This window comes from Salmo trutta, chromosome 31 (genome assembly GCF_901001165.1).
Source record: "Salmo trutta chromosome 31, fSalTru1.1, whole genome shotgun sequence".
Taxonomy (NCBI): Eukaryota; Metazoa; Chordata; class Actinopteri; order Salmoniformes; family Salmonidae; genus Salmo; species Salmo trutta.
In genome coordinates this window covers 16,399,273-16,422,755 of record NC_042987.1, presented here as the reverse complement: position 1 = coordinate 16,422,755, position 23,483 = coordinate 16,399,273, and the positions used below count along the sequence as shown (strand labels likewise).

Below are 23,483 nucleotides of genomic sequence, written 5' to 3'. Positions count from 1 at the left end.
AGAGAAGCAATGAAGAAGAGGGAATTATTCCTTAATGAATGGGAAATGGGATGGGGTATTTTTGGACTGTATGATTCTAAACAGGGTTCTAATGTATGTGTTTATTGTGTGTTTGGTTCCCTCGGTTGCCTGTGTGTGTGTGTGTGTGTGTGTGCCAGACACTAATTTGATGAGAGTGCTGGGTGCATGGTGGGCATGATATGAGCTGGCCCTGCATGACTCCTCGCTCACTCGCACAGGCACAGGCACACACACACACAGGTCTGTTCGAGGTTACAGCCTGCCTGTTCAGATTAACATGTAGGGACCATGGACCAGTAGGCCTACAGCTGCATTATGATTGATTATGTTTATTTCACAGGGGTAATGCCTTATAATCAACATTTCTGTAAATCTGACAGATTTAGCCATGTCCAAATCTCACAAATGAACTAGAACTGCCATACGTGCAGACGCAGTAATAACCTCCCAATCCTCACTGACAGTTTCTGCCATCATAACTGTGTGTTTTAGAATAATTAGCGTGGAACTTCAGCTCTTACAGTGAATCATAATAACCTCTCCTCTTCGCTATCTCTCATTAACACTGGAGGACCCTGGACATGAGACTCATGTCATTAAGTCTGGACATTCACACTGGGGAACATAGGCAAACACTGGGACACACAAACTGGAAGACACAGGTGCAACACACACACACACACACACACACACACACACACACACACTGCTCAGGTAACCTCCCTGTCAGTCTCTCCTTCCCCCTCGATTTCTCATCAACCAGGCCTATAAGAACAGATTCAGACCTTTAAACAGATGGTGACTCAGCTGGATGGGAACTTTTCTCACACAATATGCACTAACCTCAGCCATCAACAACCAAATCAAGAGTAAGGAGCCAGGCAGACCCACCTCTGATGAGTAAACTTGCCTGTATTGTTTTGGGATGTTTACCGTGGTGTCTTCCCCCCCCCCCCCATCTTGGTGGATGTTTTCTATAAGACATTCTAAGTGAGGTCCTTCCCTCTGTATGACCTTTCACCTTGTGCGTTCTAAGAGAGGTCTGTCCTGCTTGGACCTTAGCAGACAAATCTTCTCCCCATAGCCATGCCTCCACCTCATGCTCTCTCTGGTTTCATTAGGTTTCTCACTCACTCAATAGATCAATACAAATGGAGACTCATTTCAGAATACATAGAGGACCAGATAAATAACTAAAATAGCTTAAAGATGGTCATTCAAGGACCAGGATTATGCAGTCAAAATGGCGAGTAGTTCACACGTACATTAGCTTTTTAATTTTACACATTATGATGGTCCAAATGAGCTCTCTGGTTTTGCTATCTACCGAAATAAGGTTAGTGTTCACTTCACCTTGAGCAGAGCAAAACATTGTCCCAGAAGAATACAAATCTATATTTCCTCTTACCCATGCATTCTAATTGAGAGATAGCCAGCCTGACTGACTGCAGACTCTCCTGGCTACTCTGTCTGTTCAGAGGGGTTTCATTGAATCTACAGTCTACATACTGGCATCTACTGTTAGCTTTGGGAATGCAAACTCCCCCAATTACATATAGCCTATTATGAAGACTGCAGTAATGATACCATTGTGTGAGAGAAAAAAGGACAAAAGTAATGCAAATGAATTCATGTTGTTGACAGCATTATATTTTGAAGCGTTGCATGAGATCTCATTATGTTGCACAAAAGCAAAAACACCTAAAGTAGCTAGCAGTAGTTGTAAAAAAGTACAAATACAATCATGATATCGAAGTACACACTTGGTTCGGTATAGAACATTTCCAACAACAGAGTTATTGTGCGTGATTAGGCAAAACAATATATTCAACGAGTAATACAAATGATAATGTTAAAGGGACACTTCGGGAGTTTGGCAACGATTTGATCAACTTCCCCGGAGTCAGACGAACTCATGGACACCATTTGTGTGCCTCTGCATGCAGTATGAAGGAAGTTAGAGGTAATTTGCGAGCCAATGCTAACTAGCATTAGCACAATGATTGGAAGTCTATGCCATCTACTAGCATGCTAGCAGTTGCCATAGATTTCCAGTCATGGTGCGAACTCTAGTTAGCAATTGCTCTAACACTAGTTAGTAACTTCCTTCAAACTGTATGCAGAGACATGACATTTTCATCCACGAGTTCATCTTACTCTAGGGAAGTAGATCAAGGGCTTCATCCTGGAATATCCCTTTAACACATTCTCATGCCATGTAACCACAGTATAACTATTGATAGATATTGATATGGTAAATACTGTACAGGGACGGGAATACAATAGTCCAGGTTCAGCAATAGCCAGTTCAATGAACTGACTCTCTCTCTGTGACGTTGCTATGTACTTGAGGTTCAAAGCATGTATTTGGTCATGGTTGTGTGTATTTGGCCAAGGTTGTGGAAACAGTTGGCCAGGCACATGGATTAGGTATTGTACCGGGTTGGAGTTAATACAGTATATCCTTCCATAGAGAGTGAGAAAAAGGTTCAGCTATATGATTATATTACTGTACGCTATAAAGAATAATATCACCTGATCTCACAAGCTACATCAGCATGTTATATAACGTGTGTGTGTCATGTAGAGCATGTGCACTGACCTCATTAATGTCACAAAAACAGAGCAACCAGCAAAGCCTGTACATCTGAAATATACTGAATTAGCAGTGAGAGAGAAATGTATGCTCACATGACTAAGTTGCTTTGGATAAAAGCATCTGCTAAATGGCATGTATTATTCTTATATTATGATATATAAAAGACATGACACGCTCAAAACATTTGCCCATCCTATATTAAGAAATACTTCTCCTTATTTCAGCTGAATACACTTTTCTGCCTTTCAAGAAGAGACAATAACATCTCAGTTCCAGTTTAGTTAACCCGAATAAGTATCAAGTAAGACTATTCGACTATTCAGTCCTCTGCTGCAGACAACAGCGCTCCCTCCACCAAGAATTCCTGTTTGAAAGTGTCTTAAGGCATGGTTTTTGGATAAGGGACTAATCACCATGGAATCAAACGGCCCTGGAGTGGATATCAGAGGAGCCCCAGAGGTTTGGACACCATCAGACCCCACCCCTTGACCCCTCAGACGACTTCAGACTCGTGACGTGCCAACGCCAGGGGTAGCGTGGCCCCACACGGGCCCTGGAAATGGTACCTGTACAGCAGAAGCACGGCGCACCACACACACACACACACACACACACACACACACGCACACACACGCACACACACGCACACACACACACGCACACAAACACGACAAAGCAAGGATAAAAGGAGAAATCTGAGAAATGCTCACCAGTGTCCCTAAGGAAGCGTTTTGTTCTTAATTTCCCTGACACACATCTGATCAATCAGATCTAAGACCAAAGAGCTAATAACGCTGACTGATTTCAAACCTGACAAACTGTGTGATGCAGTAGAATCATGAATAAAACACACTTTATCAGGCTCCGTTTTGACGAAGAATCCCTATTTGATTAAATATATCCCGTTTTACTCAAAAAAAATATATATATACACTATTTGACTTCACAAAATGTATTTGTATTTTGCACATCAAGAAAAGAAATTGAAAATCCCCAAAGAAACTTGTATTACGACAAAAACATCATTTTCTAATAGTGGTGGGCTGTGACTTACGTGAAGCGTGTGGTCTCAGAGGTGGTCCCAATGTTGAACTCTGCTACTGGCACGCCCCTGGACGCCACCTGGGGGGCAAACATGGCTGCCGGGTACACTATGGAGGAGGTGCCAACCTGCGGGCAGATAGAGGGCATAGGCACTAGCAAAGCCATACAGGAGAAATGTATGTATATTATACATCGGTCTGAACATCAGTTTCAGGTGTGTGGTGCTTTACATCAGGCTCCGTCTCTACAGCGTATGACAAAATCTTACTACATACTAAAGTGTGTATATAAAGATTGAGAGACATAGCAACAACAAGATTCTCCAGCGACTACGAGGCCAACTCACCACCAGACACAGATCACAGGTGTCCAGCACCGTCTCCACCTTGGTCAAGACGTGCGAGTCCAGAGTTTCCCCGAACCAGGTCACATTGGGCCTGAGCAGACCATTGCAGTCACTCTTCTCACACCTGCACATAAAAACCACCAAGGGATGACATCACACACGTTATGTGTGATGCAGGCAAACAGGTGTATGGTTACTTAGGATTGAGAAGAGGTCAAGTTAAAAGCAAATAACACTACTGCCACCATGTGGAAAAGATTTTATCACTGTGGCTTGGAAAATATGTCAACAAATAGACAGAACCATACTAATCCTCCCCTACCTTGGCAGCTTCTCTGGGGGAATCTTGGCATCACTGGTATCTGGGTCAGGAGAACTGTGGAACAATTGAATACAACCATTTATCTAAAAGTCATGTTACACATCCAATGTAGAAGATTCGCCTGAGCAGGTGGTTGTGTTGTACTGAGGCGCTGTAGTGCTGCTTACCCTTTCCCCTCTAGGGCTGCGCATATTGGGCTGCCTTGGTTCACAGCCACATGTCCACAGCTCACACAGCGCGTCTCAAACAGACTTCCTGATGATTCACCGGGGAGAAAAACAGAAATGAGCACCGTCCAGACACTTTGGAGAAGTCTCTCAAAAACATGCTGAAGATGACAACATTTGTCAGAGTAGAATTTACCTTCAGGGACAATAAAGTCAATCTTATCCTTATCTTATGTTCAACTTTTGACAACAAGCTTTGGAAACCACCACTAGAGCAAGGGTTAATGATTTGAGTACATCTTTTGAGCTTACTTATTAACAATGGAGCCTCTCTTCAAACAGTACCTGCTTTCTAAACATATTTGCCTGCCTTGTCTGAACCAATCCCTGCTGCCCAGCCCATTCCAGCCCTCTCCCAGCCCAGCCCTCTCACCGTGGATCTTGAGGACATGTCTGGATCCGGCCTGGCGGTGCAGATCATCTATGACCTGGGTGATGACTACCACAGAGCGGCCCTGCTTCCTCAGCCGGGCCTCACACTCTGCAATGGCCAGGTGGGCTGTATTGGGCTCCTTGCTCAGCATCACTTCTCGTCGGTAGTGGTAGAACTCCCACACTAGGGAAGGGTTCCGAAAGAAGGCCTCAGGGGTGGCTATATCCTGTGGACAGAGATGGACAGGGACATGGGTGGGGAGGGTTAGGGAACAGAGTTCACAGGATGAGGAGGTAGAGTCTAAGGGTGGAGATGGATGGGATAGTCTACATTGTTAAAGGCAGACTGGATGAGAGTAAGTGACTAGGTAAATAAACAGGTGCGAGGACTGGGTCATAGTTAGAGCAGAGAACGGCAAGGCACGCTGAGTTGAGATCTCAGGGAAAAACAAAATAAACATGACATTTTCACATATTTAAAAGAGTGTGAACAAGCTCCCATAAATAAACACTTGGGGGCACAGGATGGAACAAACACAAGTTGAAGGTTTGCTTTGATTCTCTCTCTCAAAGTGAATCTCTGATGAGACTGTCCTACTTAGATTAACTGATACTGGCTCCAGCTCCTCAGCTCTCCCTGGGAACCGCACACAGTAACCGTGGTTACGCCTAAACCCTCCCCCCTCCTCATTGTTGTTGTCAAGACAAATCCATTGATACGGGAGTACACTCCCCTCCGTATGTATTTGGAAAGTGAAGCTAACATTTTAAATGTGGCTCTCTACTCCAGCATTTTGGATTTGAGATCAAACGTTTCATATAAGGCGACAGTACAGAATGTCACAATGACTACATAAAGCTTGTGACTAGAAACTTGTTGGATGCATTTACAGCTTTGGTTCTGTTTCGGATTATGTTCTGCCCAATAGAAAGTGAATGTGAATAATGTATCGTGTCATTTTAGAGTAACTTTTTGTAAGTAATAATAATTTGGTAGGTGCTTATATTTGTCCTATTTCACACATGTACAAGTGTTTATACAACAGGTAGTTTGGAATTCCCATAGAGTCCATCTTTCCCATGATATACTGGACATTATACAACGGGTGAGTCTAATCCTGGATGCTCAATGGTTAAAACCACATTCCAGACGGTGTCTTTTCCACAAGTTACCACCGGCTAAATCTATGACGTTGAAATGCCTATTTACTCTGTTCCATCTGACTGTGCAATCCACTGTCTCATCAGCCCAGCCAGGCAATTATAAACTTGATCTTTGCTATAAAAAGCATCTAGACATTATCTCCCATTTCTTTTAGACTAGCATTTGATTTTCAACAGCGGGGATTTATAGAAACCTTGCGGTCTTTCTCTTTGACATTTGCAACATTGAATTTCAATATTGAAACAAATCTCCAGCTGTCCCATAGTAATGAACGTGTTGGGTGTCGGGATGAGACAGACAGGCAGCTTTTCTCAGCCACTCGAAATCATGAATCAGCTGGCATCATTTTTATGGATATATACAAAGAAATGTCAACAGAAAACAGGTCAAATTAAACAAAATGCAGCTTTTTTTTGCCATAGCAACCTACAAAGTTCTGGAACTATCAACCAACACTTGGGTAGTTTTGCTTTACATGGCAGTCAATAGGAATTTAACTAATGACCAGGGTACGCCTAAAATTGCAATTGACAACCAGTGTTTGTGAATGTAGCACCACGTTTTGTTGAAAAATGTATGGTTTGGGAAATAATCTTGCTTTTTAATGCTGGTAACCCATTGCATAAAAGCAATAATACACTTGAGGCCATGTGTTATGGTAACATTTAATGCATGTATGAATTGGAAATGTGTTTTTTGCATATACCAACTCACCAAGACACTCTAGGAGAGTGGGGTCACGGCCACGATCATGAATTGTGAATGATGATGAGTGAGACGGACAAAGATCATACCTCCCCAAAAAAGCTAACTTCCCCTGCTATTGGTCATCGTGAGAGGTAAGCATGTTTTGTTGTAGCCTTTGTAACTTTCTCACTCATCAGTATTAATTCATGATTTTTCTAAACTGTTCAGAAACATCTTATTTACTCACTTAGAAAGAATTACTCGAGTCATCATTCCCCATTCAGTTCCTATTGGGCAAAACATAATCCAAAACACAACCAAACAAACTGCAAATGCATCCAATGTATTTGTAGAGTAACAAGCTTGATGTAGCCATTGGTCCCAAATTCCTAGCACGCAAACACTAAATGTTTGACTACTTTAGTGAATTTGTCTAAAAACGTATGACTTCTTCAAATGGGGGGGGGATTAGATATATAAAGTGCTTTCATTTCTAAAGGGTAAAACTGATATGTATGAAAATACCCTCAAATAAAAGGTAACATTCTGTACTGACGGCTCATATGAAACATCTCAAATCCAAAATGCTGGAGTCTAGAGCCAAATGTAAAATTCTAGCTTCACTGTCCAAATACATACGGAGGGGAGTGTTTATAGCATTATGTAAATGTCTGTGTGTACATGAGCATGAAAAGATTGTGAAATTAATGCCTGTAGGTCTATGTATGTCTGTTTTACATTACCTGAGATTGCCATTTCCTCCAGTAGCCCGCAGCACCCCTAAATGTAGGCACTCCACTCTCTGCACTCACACCCGCCCCAGTAATGATGGCTATGTGCCTGGCTTTAGAGAAGACCTTTCGGAATTCAGACATATCTACAGAAGATAAACATTTATACATTAACAAGAGCCATTAGAGCAGGGATGGGAAACATTGATTGGGGGGGCCACAAAAACCTGAACTCATAATGAGGGGCCGCAGTGGCTCGGAGGTCTGCGTACCCACACATGCAGTCAGAGCCAGCCCTAGCCTTTTGGGGGGCCCCCAAGTAAAATTTTGTTGGGAGGTCCGCCCAACTTGCGAACAAAACATTTTCTCCGCCCCCCTCTTGACAGCGGGGAGACATTTTGGGGGTTTTAGAGTTAATTTCATGCAATTCAACTCATTTTCCCATGGGGCGGAGAGAAAAGTTTGCAGTTTTGAATATGATAGTTGAGTGAGAGTGACTAACAAAATCAATTGGGGCCCCCTGGTCGGTAATTCGACCATGATTACAACAAGTTTAGATAGCTGGCTAGACTAACTTAGCAATCTAAAAATGTTTAGCTGACATGGGGTAATTGAGTGACTGTCAGTGACTGACATAACAATAGAAAAACTGCTGATGCCCAACCAAATTTGTTTATTTCTTTTTTAATTTGGGGGGGGGATTGATCCAAGGAGTTGCCCTTCCCTGCATTAGACTGTTTACTCAGCAGCAGCCTAGGCCTACTACAATGTACACTAGAATGTAAAGCCAATGTATGTAGAGCACTACATGCCTGGATGAAAAGAGGAACTTATGAATTCAGCTCATGCATGTGGTAGGACCTTACCTGAACTGGCAGACCTGGTCATCTCTACCAAAGGCCCACGTGTCACTGGAGAAGACACGCGAGGACCAAGTCCAACTGAAACTAGATGTCGAAGAATCATTGTCACTACAGCTCTGTAAGAGAAGACAGAAAGTTAGGATAATTATTTTCTGACTGCCTTGGAATAGTTTGTCCTAGTTAACTATAGGTGACACAGATGGACAAACTATATCATTACACATTTGCATTCATACACTGTTAAGGCCACGGTCATTTATACATGTATTCTCATCGTGTCATTTACTTGTGGGAATGTGGGAATGAGAATTGTCACCAGCGCCTATTCAATGTCAACTGGCTGCGATATACATATTTACTTGTTACATTTTACATCGCGTTGTGCATGACAGCCTTGAATTTGAACACGTTTTGCGTGGGCATAAGATTACGCATTCTAAATGGTATTTAGGCTAAAACGTGTCCAAACCAGCAGTCTACACAAGAAGTGTTAAAAGTTTTGATTGTCAGTGAGCAAACTCAAACCAGCTGCGGCTCGTAAATCAAATAGTTTTTTAAATAAAAATGAACAGAATATTGACGAAATAAATATCATTTCCTCAACGATACTATAGCCTACATTTCTAAAACTTTGAAAACAGGGGTATAAAGAAGAGCCATCTTGAATACGAAAAGTAGCTACATTCCAAAAGTAAAAATGTCACATGCAGGCAAATAAGTTGTACAACGATCACTACATGTAATTGCCTTTTTCAGAATAACTCGAGTTCGTGCATAACACGGCCATACATACCCAGCAGAGTTACCAGATGGCGAGGCAGAGTTTGTTTACTTTTCTTAATGTAATTAATTTGAAAAACCGTAAAGACTCCCTTGCTGTCGCAAAGCATTGAAGATTCCGCTCCAAAATCCACTATTGAGGGGAAAGTTGTAGGCTAGTTTAGTTTATAGTGCCCTCTGGTGGTGTACATATTTTTTTAAATCTCCCCTGACCTCAGACAAGATTTCCACTTGCTGATACATCCATACAGGAGCTTATATTTATAATTTAACTCCACAAATCCGTATTGGATAGGCTATTTTGACAATTTAGGCCATTTACTTCATTATTCATAATGTATTCCCTTTTCTCCATTCTCATTCCCCTCTGTCTGCTGTTGGGTTAAGGAGCTTTGTAGTGGCGGCTCCACCTCGCTTCAAAAGTCACATCTCCCTCTCCCGTCTCTACCCGTTCAGTTTTTTTCCCTCCCCATCAGTACCTCCTCGTGAGCGGCGGTGGCTCTGTGTCTGTCCCAACCCTCCAGTCGTCACTGGACGCTGCTCAAATTGATGGCGGCTTCTCCAGAGGAACATATAGACCGACGGCCGATCAGGAGAGTCCGGTCCAAGAGCGATACCCCGTACCTCGCCGAAGCCAGAGTTTCCTTCAACCTGCGCACAGGTAGGTTGCTTCTCACGTTTGGCCATTGATTTTCAGAGCGTTCGATGCATTGTAGCATATAAAGCACTGCACCTAACCTTACTAGCCTATTGTAAACTAACGGTTTTGTAACACATCATTCTATTTTATAGTATTTGTTTTACTGAGACGGTGCTTGATCTGCACTATTGCCAGTGGGCTCTAGTGCATGTAGCCTATAATGTGGAAGTTTGGTTTTGCCTAATTTGCAATTTTGGTAGCATTTTGGACAAGTTTATCATATCAATCGAATTGTCTGATTGGTAAATTGATCATTTGCGATTAGGCTTTGTAAGAAGAACAAGACTAATGGTCATTGTTCAACGTGTGAGATTTGATTTCGTAAGAGAACGGCATTAATTCAATTCAGTTACATAATAGAGAAGCATTCGAATGGCAATCTGAGCCCCAACGTGATCGTAGTCACCAGCAAGGTGTCCAGGATTAGGCTACACCGGATAGATCCCTGACAGAGAACAGATTGGTGTTGACTGTTAAAGCTCCCGTGTACAGTGCATTCGGAATGTATTCAGACCCTTCCCCTTTTCCACATTTTGTTACGTTACAGCCTTATTCTAAAACGGATTAAATGTGTTTTTTCCCCATCATCAATCTATAAACAATACCCCATAATGACAAAGCGAACACAGGTTTTTAGAAATGTTGTTTTCTAATTTATTACAAATAAATTAACAGAAATAGCTTATTTACATTAGTATTCAGACCTTTTGCTATGAGACTCGAAATTGAGCTCAGGTACATCCTGTTTCCGTTGAGCATCCTTGAGATGTTTCTACAACTTGATTGGAGTCCAGCTGTGGTAAATTCAATTGATTGGACATGATTTGGAAAGGCACACACCTGTCTATATAAGGTCCCACAGTTGACAGTGCATGTCAGAGCAAAAACCCAAGCCATAAGGTCGAAGGAATTGGTCGTAGAGCGCTGAGACAGGATTGTGTTGAGGCACAGATCTGGGGAAGGGTACAAAAACATTTCTGCAGCATTGGAAGTCCCCAGAAACACAGTGGCCACCATCATTCTTAAATGGAAGAAGTTTGGAACCACCAAGACTCTTCCTAGAGCTGACCAAACTGAGCAATGGGGGGAGAAGGGCCTTGTTCAGTGACGCTCCCCATCCAACCTGACAGAGTTTGAGAGGATCTGCAGAGAAGAATGGGAGAAACTCCCCAAATACAGGTGTGCCAAGTCTGTAGCGTCATTCCCAACAAGACTCAAGGCTGTAATTGCTGCCAAAGGTGCTTCAACAAAGTATTGAGTAAAGGGTCTAATTACTTTGTCATTGTGGGGTATTGTATGTAGATTGATGAGAGAAATAATTATTTAATACATTTTAGAATAAGGCTGTAAAGTAACAAAACGTAGAAAAAGTCAAGGGGTCTGAATACTTTCCGAATGCACTGTACGTTAGATACGTCCAAGTTATTATAGACAGTGTAAGAATATATTAGTGTATTGGATGTTGATTAGATTTTGGTTATGGCTTGTGGGAAACGTGCACAAATTGCTCCCCTCGCACACCTAGGTGTATTGCATTCCTTGTTACCATGGTGACTTGGCATATTTCGGGCTGAGTCAGTTGTTAGCCCATGAGGTATTCATATATTTTTTTATTGTAATAGCATACAGCCTGAACCAAATGCAGCCTTTCAATCAAATATCGTAGTTATTCGTATTTCGATATCATGCAAAATATGGTCTCTGATTGCCATTAAAAAATATATATTTTTACCTTTATTTAACTAGGCAAGTCAGTTCTTATTTACATTGACGGCCTAGGAACAGTGGGTTAACTGCTTTGTTCATGGGCAGAAAGACAGATTTTTACCTTGTCAGTTTGGGGATTTGATCTTGCAACCTTTCGGTTACTGGCCCAACTCTTTAACCACTAGGCTACCTGCCGCCATGATGAATATGTTCATAAATAAATGGTCTCTGGGCCTTTTTGCACGGATTTAGTTGACAAATAGTCAATGCATCAGTTCAATAGTCTTGCAGTGCTTCTGTCACACAGCTGACTGTCTGTGGTGCTGAAACGGCTAGCTAGCCAAGTGTGCCCGCCAGTTGTGTACGTGCAAAGACTTCAAATAACTTAAGGTAAAGTCTTTGAATGTTTTATTTTAGGGGCTTGTTTTGTCTTAATCTGCTATATTTTGTTAAACCAAACCATATTGCTACATTTATGTTTTGATCATCATCATCCATTCCTCCATCCAGGCGAATTGCAGTTGTTTTTCCAGTCACACCCACACTGTGAATTCTGCTGTGACTAAACGGCAGCATCAGTCCCGATGGTGTTAAGATTGGCTTTACTGTGTTGTTGATTAACACACAATATTGCACACCAGCTGGTAGTCCTTTGCATAGTTTTGGGAAGAAATACTTTGCAGGCTGTTGATGTATTTTGGAAATGTCTACATTCTTGTTGTGATTTGCCCCAAAACTTGTTTTACTATAATCTGCAGAGAGAGAGAATCACCAAGCCATTTGGCCCAGATGAGGCCTGAGGTAACCAGAACCTGGTTCACACGGTCTGTTCTAATGAGCCTGTCAACCCGTGGAGGGGAGCAGGCTGGGAGGGTTATGACTGTGCATGTCTCAGTCCTCCTTTTGCCGCTGTAGAGGGGGGGCCAGGAGAATGGGGACCGCCACTACTAACAGCTGAACTATACCCCACCAGCACATACGAGATTCTTGGAATAGGCCTGAAGCAAGCTGCTAATGTATATTCCACTGTATATGACCACAAATCTGTCTTTGCCAGACACCACAGATCACAATATGGTGTCCGATATCCCACTCGCTCATAGACACGCACACACACAAACTCCAACAGACCCAACATTCTGAGAGGACAACAGTACAATTGTCTGAGGATACAGTTCCAAAGGCACTCGCTTGTCTGACTGGCCGATGAACGTGTTAATCAACATAAAGACTTTTCATGTATGGCTTGAAGAAATCAGTATGCAGTTCTATTCTGAACTGAAACTGCTGAAACATTTGGATCCCTGTCCTCCGAGGGTCACATACAGTAGGCTCATATCGTCTCTACTGTGAGGATAGCTCAGCCCTGCAATGTTATAGCACCTTGGCATCCAATTACTTTATGATAGGAATTACCCCATAATTGAATCAGGGGTGAGTACAGTAAGGACTGAGTATGACAAGACATAGGTATATTGAATTGGCCTGTTTAGCGTTGTGTGGCTAATTTGATTGGTCTCTTTGATTAGATTAACCGGAGCTGAGTCATGCTGCTGGCTGCCATGTGAGTTTATCCTTAATACAGTGGAGGTTTCTGTTGTTGGAAACAGCAGCTAGGCTAAGCCTTGTTGTCTCTCACTGTTATGAAGCACCCAGTGATGTGATGCTGTACAGGCGAGTCCTAAATGGCACCCTATTCCCTATATAGTGCACCACGTGACCAGAGCCCTATGGGACACATTCGAAAATCAGAGCAGCAGGTGACCATTCCAAAGGAGTATGTATCATGAATGTATCTGTAAGCTTTACATGGCTCTGCTTTGAGCGACTGGAACTACAGTGAGGGGAAAAAAGTATTTGATCCCCTGCTGATTTTGTACATTTGCCCACTGACAAAGAAATGATCAGTCTATAATTTTAATGGTAGGTTTATTTGAACAGTGAGAGACAGAATAACAACAAAATAATCCAGAAAAACGCATATCAAAAATGTTATAAATTGATTTGCATTTTAATGAGGGAATGCAGACCCCTCTGCAAAACATGACTCAGTACTTGGTGGCAAAACCCTTGTTGGCAGACGTTTCTTGTAGTTGGCCACCAGGTTTGCACACATCTCAGGAGGGATTTTGTCCCACTCCTCTTTGCAGATCTTCTCCAAGTCATTAAGGTTTTGAGGCTGACGTTTGGCAACTCGAACCTTCAGCTCCCTCCACAGATTTTCTATGGGATTAAGGTCTGGAGACTGGCTAGGCCACTCCAGGACCTTAATGTACTTCTTCTTGAGCCACTCCTTTGTTGCCTTGGCCGTGTGTTTTGGGTCATTGTCATGCTGGAATACCCATTTTCAATGCCCTGGCTGAGGGAAGGAGGTTCTCACCCAAGATTTGACGGTACATGGCCCCGTCCATCGTCCCTTTGATGCGGTGAAGTTGTCCTGTCCCCTTAGCAGAAAAACACCCCCAAAGCATAATGTTTCCACCTCCATGTTTGACGGTGGGGATGGTGTTCTTGGGGTCATAGGAAGCATTCCTCCTCCAAACACGGCGAGTTGAGTTGATGCCAAAGAGCTCCATTTTGGTCTCATCTGACCACAACACTTTCACCCAGTTGTCCTCTGAATCATTCAGCTGTTCATTGGCAAACTTCAGACGGGCATGTATATGTGCTTTCTTGAGCAGGGGGACCTTGTGGGCGCTGCAGGAGTTTAGTCCTTCACGGCGTAGTGTGTTACCAATTGTTTTCTTGGTGACTATGGTCCCAGCTGCCTTGAGATCATTGACAAGATCCTCCAGTGTAGTTCTGGGCTGATTCCTCACCGTTCTCATGATCATTGCAACTCCACGAGGTGAGATCTTGCATGGAGCCCCAGGCCGAGGGAGATTGACAGTTCTCTTGTGTTTCTTCCATTTGCGAATAATCACACCAACTGTTGTCACCTTCTCACCAAGCTGCTTGGCGATGGTCTTGTAGGCCATTCCAGCCTTGTGTAGGTCTACAATCTTGTCCCTGACATCCTTGGAGAGCTCTTTGGTCTTGGCCTTGGTGGAGAGTGGAATCTGATTGATTGCTTCTGTGGACAGGTGTCTTTTATACAGGTAACAAACTGAGATTAGGAGCACTCCCTTTAAGAGTGTGCTCCTAATCTCAGCTCATTACTTGTATAAAAGACACCTGGGAGCCAGAAATCTTTCTGATTGAGAGGGGGTTGAATACTTATTTCCCTCATTAAAATGCAAATCAATTTATACAATTTTTTTTTTACATGCGTTTTTCTGGATTATTTGGTTGTTATTCTGTCTCACTGTTCAAATAAACCTACCATTAAAATTATAGACTGATCATTTCTTTGTCAGTGGGCAAACGTACAAAATCAGCAGGGGATGAAATATTTTTTCCCTCACTGTACATCTGTCAGATGACTTAACAAGGTGAAGCCAGGATTCCAATCAATCATCCCAACAGGAAATTACTGCTAACCAGAGAAGCTGGTTGACACTTCCATTTCACACTGTGCACACAAACGCAGAATGAATAGAATCCAGTCCCATCTGTACAGGCAAATGATGGATTAGAATGGCAGGCTGTGGAATGTATGTTTTGGTGGGAGCTGTGTGTGTTTGTGTGTGTGCATGGGTGCATGCGTGTGCTTGTAACGATGTGTGGTGTGTGTGTGTGTTTTGCCTGCCTGCTGGTCAGTCCAGCAGCTCTCATTAGATTAGTCTGTTTTGTTTGCTCATCACTTAGGCATAGCTTAACAACAGTCACATCTGTTATCTCTCTCTCCCACACACACACACACACACACACACACACACACACACACACACGTCTCCCTTCCCTATAGACACTCTCTTTATTTCTCCTCATTCATTCTGTCACACTCTAGCATACTGTCATCTTGTTTCACTTACTGAAGCCCACCTTTGCCTCTCTCACACACACAGTCACACAGTTAGCTGTTAGTGTTTTGTGGAAGGCATGAACCTTACCTTTTGTGAACGGTCCTCTTTGGCTCTCTAACATGAGGTCAGATGGAAAGATATGTATACTTTCTCTCTGTGTGCCCGTGCATTTGTGTGACAGACAGAAAGATTTGGTATACTGTAGCTTTGACGGTTGACCTCTCAAAACCCCTACAGCAGTGGTATTCAAACTTTTCAGCAGGGACCCCATTTTTTATTTTATTTTTCTCCAAAATTTCTTGAGACTTTTGTGAGGTTTCCCAAAAAGTAACGTATTGCGGCTGTACATTTTGGCGACTCCCCACTGCAGTTTCCCCGACCCTGAATACCACTCCGCTAAAGTATTGTGAAAAAAAATCCAATCACACAGTGGAGCCTTTCATCTGTGTGTGATTTTTAAATTTGACCTGTTTTTGGTTTAGTTTAATCACATCTTTTGTACACTCCATATAGGATCGCTACACTCATTGTTGATCTGTCTTACACAGTATTTGGTTTATCTTGTAATGGATGTGATACACTGCATTTCACAGGGGTGGGCTACTGTGCAGTAGTTAGATATCCTGGGCAGCTGAATACTGTGTGTGCAGACTGAGGCGTGGGACAGGGGACACTGATGGCCAGATCTCCATTGCAGCACATGGGCTGAATGTAAATAGCCTGTATGGGCTGGAGACTGGACTGGACTAGGCTGAGCTGCATTGCAGGGGACATGAATTTGAAGCTATTTTCATACACATACAAATGGATGCAGACAAACACATGCAGTACACGCTCACACACACACACACACTCCATTTAACACGACTCCCTTCCTCAGCACCAAACATTCTGACAACCTCTTTACAATGTTACGGGAACATTATTTCCCATTCCCAGATGCCTAGTATCAGTGTATAAGCATTACCTGTCCTTGTGCTTGTCTCCACACCCCTCCAGGTGTCACCCATCTTCCCTATTATCCCCTGTGTATTTATACCTGTTTACTGTCTGTTCGTTGCCAGTTTGTCTTGTTCATTCAAGCTAACCAGCGGTTTCCTGTCAGCGCCTATCGTTTCCCAGCCTCTCTTTTCTCGTCTCCTGGTTTTTGACCTTTGCCTGTCCTGACCCTATACCCGCCCAAATGACCTCTCTGCCTGAGCCTGCCTGCCGTCCTGTACTTTTGCTCCACCCCTGGATTACTGAACTCTGCCTGGCGTCCTGTACCTTTGCCTTACCCTGGATTTTCGACCCCTGCCTCCCTTCACCTGTCCTTGCTTGCCCCTGTTTGCTACAATAAACAGTGTTACTTCAACAGTCTGCATCTGGGTCTTACCTTGATTCCTGATAGTACGAACTGGCCATGACTGACCCAGAAGACTTGGACCAGCTCCGCTACGCCATCTCCTCCCAGGGAGACACCATTGGTAGACACGAGGAGTTGCTTCGTGGCATGATGGAGGGGTTCCAGGCCACGGCCGAACGTCACGACCAAGAATTGGACATGTTGCGGGAGAAAGGTTGCCTTCTAACCTCCCAGCCCCTGTGTAACCCGGCTGGTAGCAGCGCTGTCACCCTGGTTTCCCGGGAACCCCGTTTACCTCCCCCGGAGCGCTATGATGGAGATTGCAGAACCTGCCGGGCATTTCTCTCCCAGTGCTCCCTTGTTTCCGAGCTGCAGCCTTCTTCGTTCCCCTTGGACCGCTCGATGATTGCGTATATTATTACGCTGATGTCAGGGAGGGCACTCGCCTGGGCCACGGCGGTGTGGGAGCAACAGTCTGCCCCAGAGGTATTCATGGTGGAGGTGAGAAGTGTTTGAGGCTCCGGTGTCCGTGAGAGAGGCTGCCCGGAAGTTACGCCAACTCCGGCAGCACACCCTTAGTGTGTTAGACTATGCGGTGGAGTTCCGCATGCTAGCAGCGGAGGGTACCTGGAACCTGGAAGCGCGGTTCGACATGTTCCTGCATGGATTATCAGAGGGGGTAAACGATGAGCTGGCAGCCCGAGAACTACCAACGGATCTCGACTCACTCATCGCTTTAACCATCCGGATCGATGGTCGGCTACGGGAACGTAGGAGGGAGAAGAGGTTTGATTGTGGTCCCAATCGTTCACTCAGGGATCCCACCTTGAGCTGATAAACTCCGGACGTCCCCGAAAGGATCCGTGCTTACCCGTGTCCCTCCGGAGACTGCCGATTCACCTCTTCCTGAGTCGATGCAGCTCGGCAGGGCTAGGCTGTCTCCAGCCGAATGCATACGCAGACTTGAGACCCAGAGTTGTCTGTCTTGCAGTACTGCCGGTCATTTTGTGTCTTGTCCCTTCAAGAGAGCTAGCTCATTCGTTGGAGTGCGTTCTCGGGTGGGTCTGAAAGATAATTGTTCTTCTCACCCCCCTCTCTATGACACCCTGCTGTGGGGCGACCAGTCCAAGTCTCCACGTACTCATCGACTCAGGGGGCCGATGTGAGTCTCATGGACGTTACCCCACCGTCCGAGCTGGGCATCCCCACTCAACAGCTCTCTATTCCCATGGGTGTTAGAGCGCTGGACGGGCGCTCTATAGGCCGTGTCATCCACCAGATAACCCCTGTCAGCCTATGAGTGTCGGGGAACCACAGCGAGGCTATCCAATTCCTGGTGGTTGAGTCCCCGCAGGTTCCTGTGGTATTGGGATTCTCTTGGCTCCAGCAACACAAGCTCTGCCTGCCCCGGGACATCTTCCTGGGGGCTTGGAAATTCCCCCGGATCTCTTCGCCAGCTCCGCAGAGTACAAGGACCTCCGAGAGGGGTTCAGTAAGGCCCCAGCCACTTCTCTTCTGCAGCACTGACCGGTATCCAAGAAGGTCAAGTCTGAGGCACTGGCATGTTGCTATAGGGCCGCGGCTACACCCCCGGGAGCCGAGACCTGTCCCCCCCCCCCCCACACTCCAAGATCATTAGCCCTTCTGCTGTTCATCCTCAGTTGCCCTGTACCCTCTGTATTTTTCTGACCTTTTCTGTGTCTAGAGACCTTTTCTGTGTCTAGAGTGGAATGCCAGGTGGCGTCCCTGGGGGGGTACTGTCACGCCCTGATCTGTTTCACCTGTGCTTGTCTCCACCCCCCCAGGTATCGCCCATCTTCCCTATTATCTCCTGTGTATTTATACCTGTGTTCTGTTTGTTGCCAGTTTGTCTTGTTAGCTTGAACGAACCAGCGTTTTCCTGTCAGCTCCTATCGTTTCCCGGCCTCTTTTTTCTCGTCCTCCTGGTTTTTGACCTTTTGCATGTCCTGACCATGTAACCGCCCGCCTGACCTCTCTGCCTGAGTCTGCCTGCCGTCCTTTACCTTTGCTCCACCTCTTGATTACTGAACTCTGCCTGAACCTGAGTCTGCCTGCCGTCCTGTACCTTTGCCTTACCCTGGATCTTCTACCCCTGCCTGCCTTGACCTGTCTTGCCTGCCCCTGTTGCCACAATAAACATTGTTACTTCGACAATCTAGGTCTTACCTTGATTCCTGATATTACCAGCCCGTTGCGGTACAGTAATGTTGAGTTCTCACTCTCCCTGCTTCTCTCTCCTTCCTGGTCTCTGTAATCACTCCTGTCCCAGAGAGTACAATCAATATGGCCAGACGGATGGTGGAGGGCGGCAGGACAGAGCCCATCCAACGGGCCTTTCTTGGGGAAATGATAGTGTGTCAGAGAGAAGCACATCACATAACCATCGGCCAGACAAGATCCATTCCGTTTTAAGGCTGCCTGTATTTGATCTCTATTTGAGCCCGTCTCTCTGTTTTACCCTGAGCGGATCTATCTCTACTTCACACTTTGCTTGTGCCTGGTACCTCTGACTGCCTCACTGCAGGGTAGGGTTTCATATACGGTGCATTTGAAAAAGTATTCAGACCCTTTGAATTATTCCACATTTTGTTACGTTACGGCCTCATTCCAAAATGAATTAAATAGTTTTTTCCCCCTCATTAATCTACACACAATACCCCATAACGACAAAGCCAAAAACAGTTTAGACATTTTTGCTAATTTATAAAACATTTAACTTAAATATCACTTTAACATAAGAATTCAGACCCTTTAGTCAGTACTTTTGTTGAAGCACCTTTTGGCAGCAATTACAGACTTGAGTTTTCTTGGGTATGACGCTACAAGCTTGGCACACCTGTATTCGGGGAGTTTCTCCCATTCTTCTCTGCAGATCCTCAATGCTGGGGAGTGTTGCTGCACAGTTATTTTCAGGTTTGTCCAGAGGTGTTAGATCGGGTTCAAGTCCGGGCTCTGGCTGTTTCACTCAAGGACATTCAGAGACTTGTTCCGAAGCCACTCCTGTGTTGTCTTGGCTGTGTGCTTAGGGTTGTTGTCCTGTTGGAAGGCCCTTTTGGCCAGCTCTAGGAACAGTCTTGGTGGTTCCAAACTTCTTCCATTTAAGAATGTTGGAGGCCACTGTGTTCTTGGACCTTGAATGCTGCAGAATGATTTTGGTACCCTCCCCCAGATTTGTGCCTCGACACAATCCTGTCTCGGAACTCTATGAGCAATTCCTTCGACCTCATGGCTTGGACATGCACTGTCAACTGTGGGACCTTATATAGACAGGTCTGTGTCTTTACAAATCATGTCCAATCAATTGAATTTACCACAGATGGACTCCAAGATGTAGAAACATCTCAAGGATGATCAATGGAAACAGGATGCTCCTGAGCTCAATTTTGATTCACATAACAAAGGGTCTGAATAATTCTTTAAATATTAGTTGAAGTTGGAAGGTTACATACACTTAGGTTGGAGTCATTAAAACTCGTTTTTCACACCACAAATTTGTTAACAAACTATAGTTTTGGCAAGTGGGTTAGGACATCTACTTTGTGCATGACACAAGTACTTTTTCCAACAATTGTTTACAAACAGATTATTTCACTTATAATTCACTGTATCACAATTCCAGTGGGTCAGAAGTTTACATACACTAAGTTGACTGTGCCTTTTAAACAGCTTGGAAAATGACCTCATGGCTTTGGAAGCTTCTGATAGGCTAATTGACATAATTTGAGTCAATTGGAGGTTTACCTGTGGATGTATTTCAAGGCCTACCTTCAAACTCAGTGCCTCTTTGCTTGACATCATGGGAAAATCAAAAGAAATCAGCTAAAACCTCAAAATTGTAGACCTCCACAAGTCTGGTTCATCCTTGGGAGCATTTTCCAAATGCCTGAAGGTACCACGTTCATCTGTACAAACAATAGTACGCAAGTATAAACACCATGGGACCACGCAGCCGTCATACCGCTCAGGAAGGAGACGCGTTCTGTCTCCGAGAGATGAAAGTACTTTGGTGCAAAAAATGCGAATCAATCCCAGAACAACAGCAAAGGACCCTGTGAAGATGCTGGAGGAAACGGGTACAAAGGCATCTATATCCACAGTAAAACGAGTCCTATATCGACATAACCTGAAAGGCCGCTCAGCAAGGAAGAAGCCACTGCTCCAAAACCGCCATTAAAAAAAGCCAGACTATGGTTTGCAACTGCACATGGGGACAAAGATTGTACTTTTTGGAGAAATGTCTGATGAAACAAAAATAGAACTGTTTTGCCATAATGACCATCGTTATGTTTGGAGGAAAAAGGGGGAGGCTTGTAAGCCGAAGAACACCATCCCAACCGTGAAGCACAGGGGTGGCAGCATCATGTTGTGGGGGTGCTTTGCTGCAGGAGGGACTGGTGCACTTAACAACATAGATAGTAAAGTGATGTGGATATATTGAAGCAACATCTCAAGACATCAGTCAGGAAGTTAAAGCTTGGTCGCAAATGGGTCTTCCAAATGGACAATGACCCCAAGCATACTTCCAAAGTTATGGCTTAAGGACAACAAAGTCAAGGTATTGGAGTGGTCATCACAAAGCCCTGACCTCATCCTATAGAACATTTGTGGGCAGAACTGAAAAAGCATGTGCGAGCAAGGATGCCTACAAACCTGTCTCAGTTACACCAGCTCTGTCAGCAGGAATGGGCCAAAATTCACCTTATTGTGGAAGGCTACCCGAAACTATTTAAAGGCAATGCTACCAAATACTAATTGAGTGTATGTGAACTTCTGACCCACTGGGAATGTGATGAAAGAAAGGAATAAAAGCTGAAATAAGTCATTCTCTACTATTATTCTGACATTTCACATTCTTTAAATTAAAGTCGTGATCCGAACTGACCTAAGACGGGGAATTTTTACAAGTATTAAATGTCAGGAATTGTGAAACTGAGTTTAAATGTATTTGTCTAAGGTGTATGTAAACTTCCGACTTCAACTGTATCTTTGTAATGACGGATTTTCAAGGCGGTAACACCACTGACTTAAAACTGAGATTCAGACATTATACTAGCAACAAAAAAATATATTTTAATAGCCTTATTTGTTTTTATTGATCTCTATACAATCTATTCAATACTTTTGTTCACCTTCTAGTATTATATATCTAAATCCCCAAAACATGTTGCTACAACTCTACACGTCACTACTGGGACAAGTCAAATTGCTTACACTAAGTACTTTTTAAACAATGCATAAATATAAATTGTTGCAGTATAATTGACTTGCATTATGTTTTATCATTGATAAACAGTTCAATATAAACAAACATATGATATTTAACTTTTTGTAATTTTAGCGTGTTTTTCAAGGTTGCAAAGTCAAGGGATGCAAATGCCACCTCAATTCAAGAAAGACCCAGTAGTCATTGCATCCTGGACATGGGCGTCTACGTAACTATGGCTTTAACAGAGATGACAGTTTGAGTTTACCACCAGTTTAAGGATTAACGAGTTTAATTACTCTTTAAATTTCGACTCCTACCACAACCGGATTAGGTTATCCTCCTTCTTTTTTAGCCCCAGTACAAATTCAATCATATATTTTGGAGCTGTTTGCAAGGTCAAGATTGTCTGGGAACATTTGCAGTCAGTCGTCAGTCTTAACGTGCCGATTCTTGTTCCAGTTAAGGTGCAGTGCATCTGACATTGATTGCTTTGGGGTGGTGCCAGCATGGACTCTGCTGAACCTGCAGCATGTTCGCTGTTTGGTAACAATACACAGGACTATTATTAAGCATGTTCAACAAAGTGGCAAGAGGTTACACCCTTCACACGCGCACACTCACATTTTACAGTCATGCAACACATTCTTATAGCAATCCATGTGGATCAGCACAGGTTTATGATACAGTAGGGTACAATCTCTGAATAAAACATATCATATTGAAAATGGCTGTATAGCTGTGCTGCACCGAGGCAACTAATAGTGCTACGAATCCTTTCAAACATCAGAACCAACCACCTGACTAGGAGATCTCCCATCATCCTCCACTTCAGATGAAAGGAGGAGACAGGCAGATGTCAACCATGAAAGGCCTGAAGAGATTGCACTTTTTCTCTCTGTCTGTCTCTCTTTCTGTCCCTCTATCGCCCTCCCCATCTCTCTCCTGGAGTGTTGGAATGACTAGCTGTAATATGCTTTCCACGTGCCCTCCCATCCCCCATGTGAAATAATGCGTTCTGCAAAAGCTCTCCAAGCTGGGGAACGCTGCGTGACAATGAGGATATTAATCATATTTCTAGTCAACGTGGAAGAAGGTTGGGTAGGGGAAGGACGGTGGGGGGGATAGGTGTTGAGGCACTGAATCCCAATGACAGCTCCACCACTGCCAAAAGCCAATATGCTGCCTGGAGGAGTGCAGTGTCTCTTTCTCTACACAGCCAGTTTTATTTTACTCAATCTGCAGAAAAACCGGTGGAGCGCAGTGAATTTACCTCTGTTGGAGTTTGTGCAGGCAGTCAGCATTGTTGTGAAACAATATGGAGGGAATATGGAGGGAATGGCATAACTGCTTGTTGGTAGTATCGCAGTACAGTTCCCACTGCACACCACCAGCTCTTTATGATATTTCTGCTGACAGACAGAGGAGAGCTCTCAGAAACAACT

The 23,483-nt window shown here is 44.0% G+C and overlaps 2 protein-coding genes across 5 annotated transcripts in view; one reads left to right on the top strand and one right to left on the bottom strand.

The window, feature by feature from the left end:
* Window positions 1-1,649: 1,649 nt before the first annotated feature.
* On the bottom strand, window positions 1,650-9,656 carry LOC115169639 (NAD-dependent protein deacylase sirtuin-5, mitochondrial). Of its 2 annotated transcripts, none has more exons than XM_029725460.1 (9): window positions 9,637-9,656; window positions 8,381-8,493; window positions 7,527-7,660; window positions 4,933-5,158; window positions 4,500-4,587; window positions 4,333-4,386; window positions 4,011-4,134; window positions 3,675-3,790; window positions 1,650-3,186 (listed from the first exon to the last, which is right to left on the bottom strand). In XM_029725460.1, exons 2-9 carry the CDS (start codon window positions 8,478-8,480, stop codon window positions 3,114-3,116), a joined length of 915 nt encoding a protein of 304 aa, XP_029581320.1. In that variant the 5' UTR covers window positions 8,481-8,493; window positions 9,637-9,656; the 3' UTR covers window positions 1,650-3,113. The 2 variants fall into 2 exon arrangements, with proteins under 2 accessions (XP_029581320.1, XP_029581318.1); XM_029725458.1 differs by lacking the exon at window positions 9,637-9,656 and adding an exon at window positions 9,171-9,283.
* Window positions 9,621-23,483, top strand: part of LOC115169637 (phosphatase and actin regulator 1) — an 84,610-nt gene continuing 70,747 nt past the window's right edge. For all 3 annotated transcript variants that reach the window (XM_029725455.1, XM_029725454.1, XM_029725456.1), the window contains exon 1: window positions 9,621-9,818. In XM_029725455.1, coding sequence (XP_029581315.1) covers window positions 9,707-9,818 — 112 coding nt within the window. In that variant the 5' untranslated portion in view covers window positions 9,621-9,706. The remainder of the gene's footprint in view (window positions 9,819-23,483) is intronic.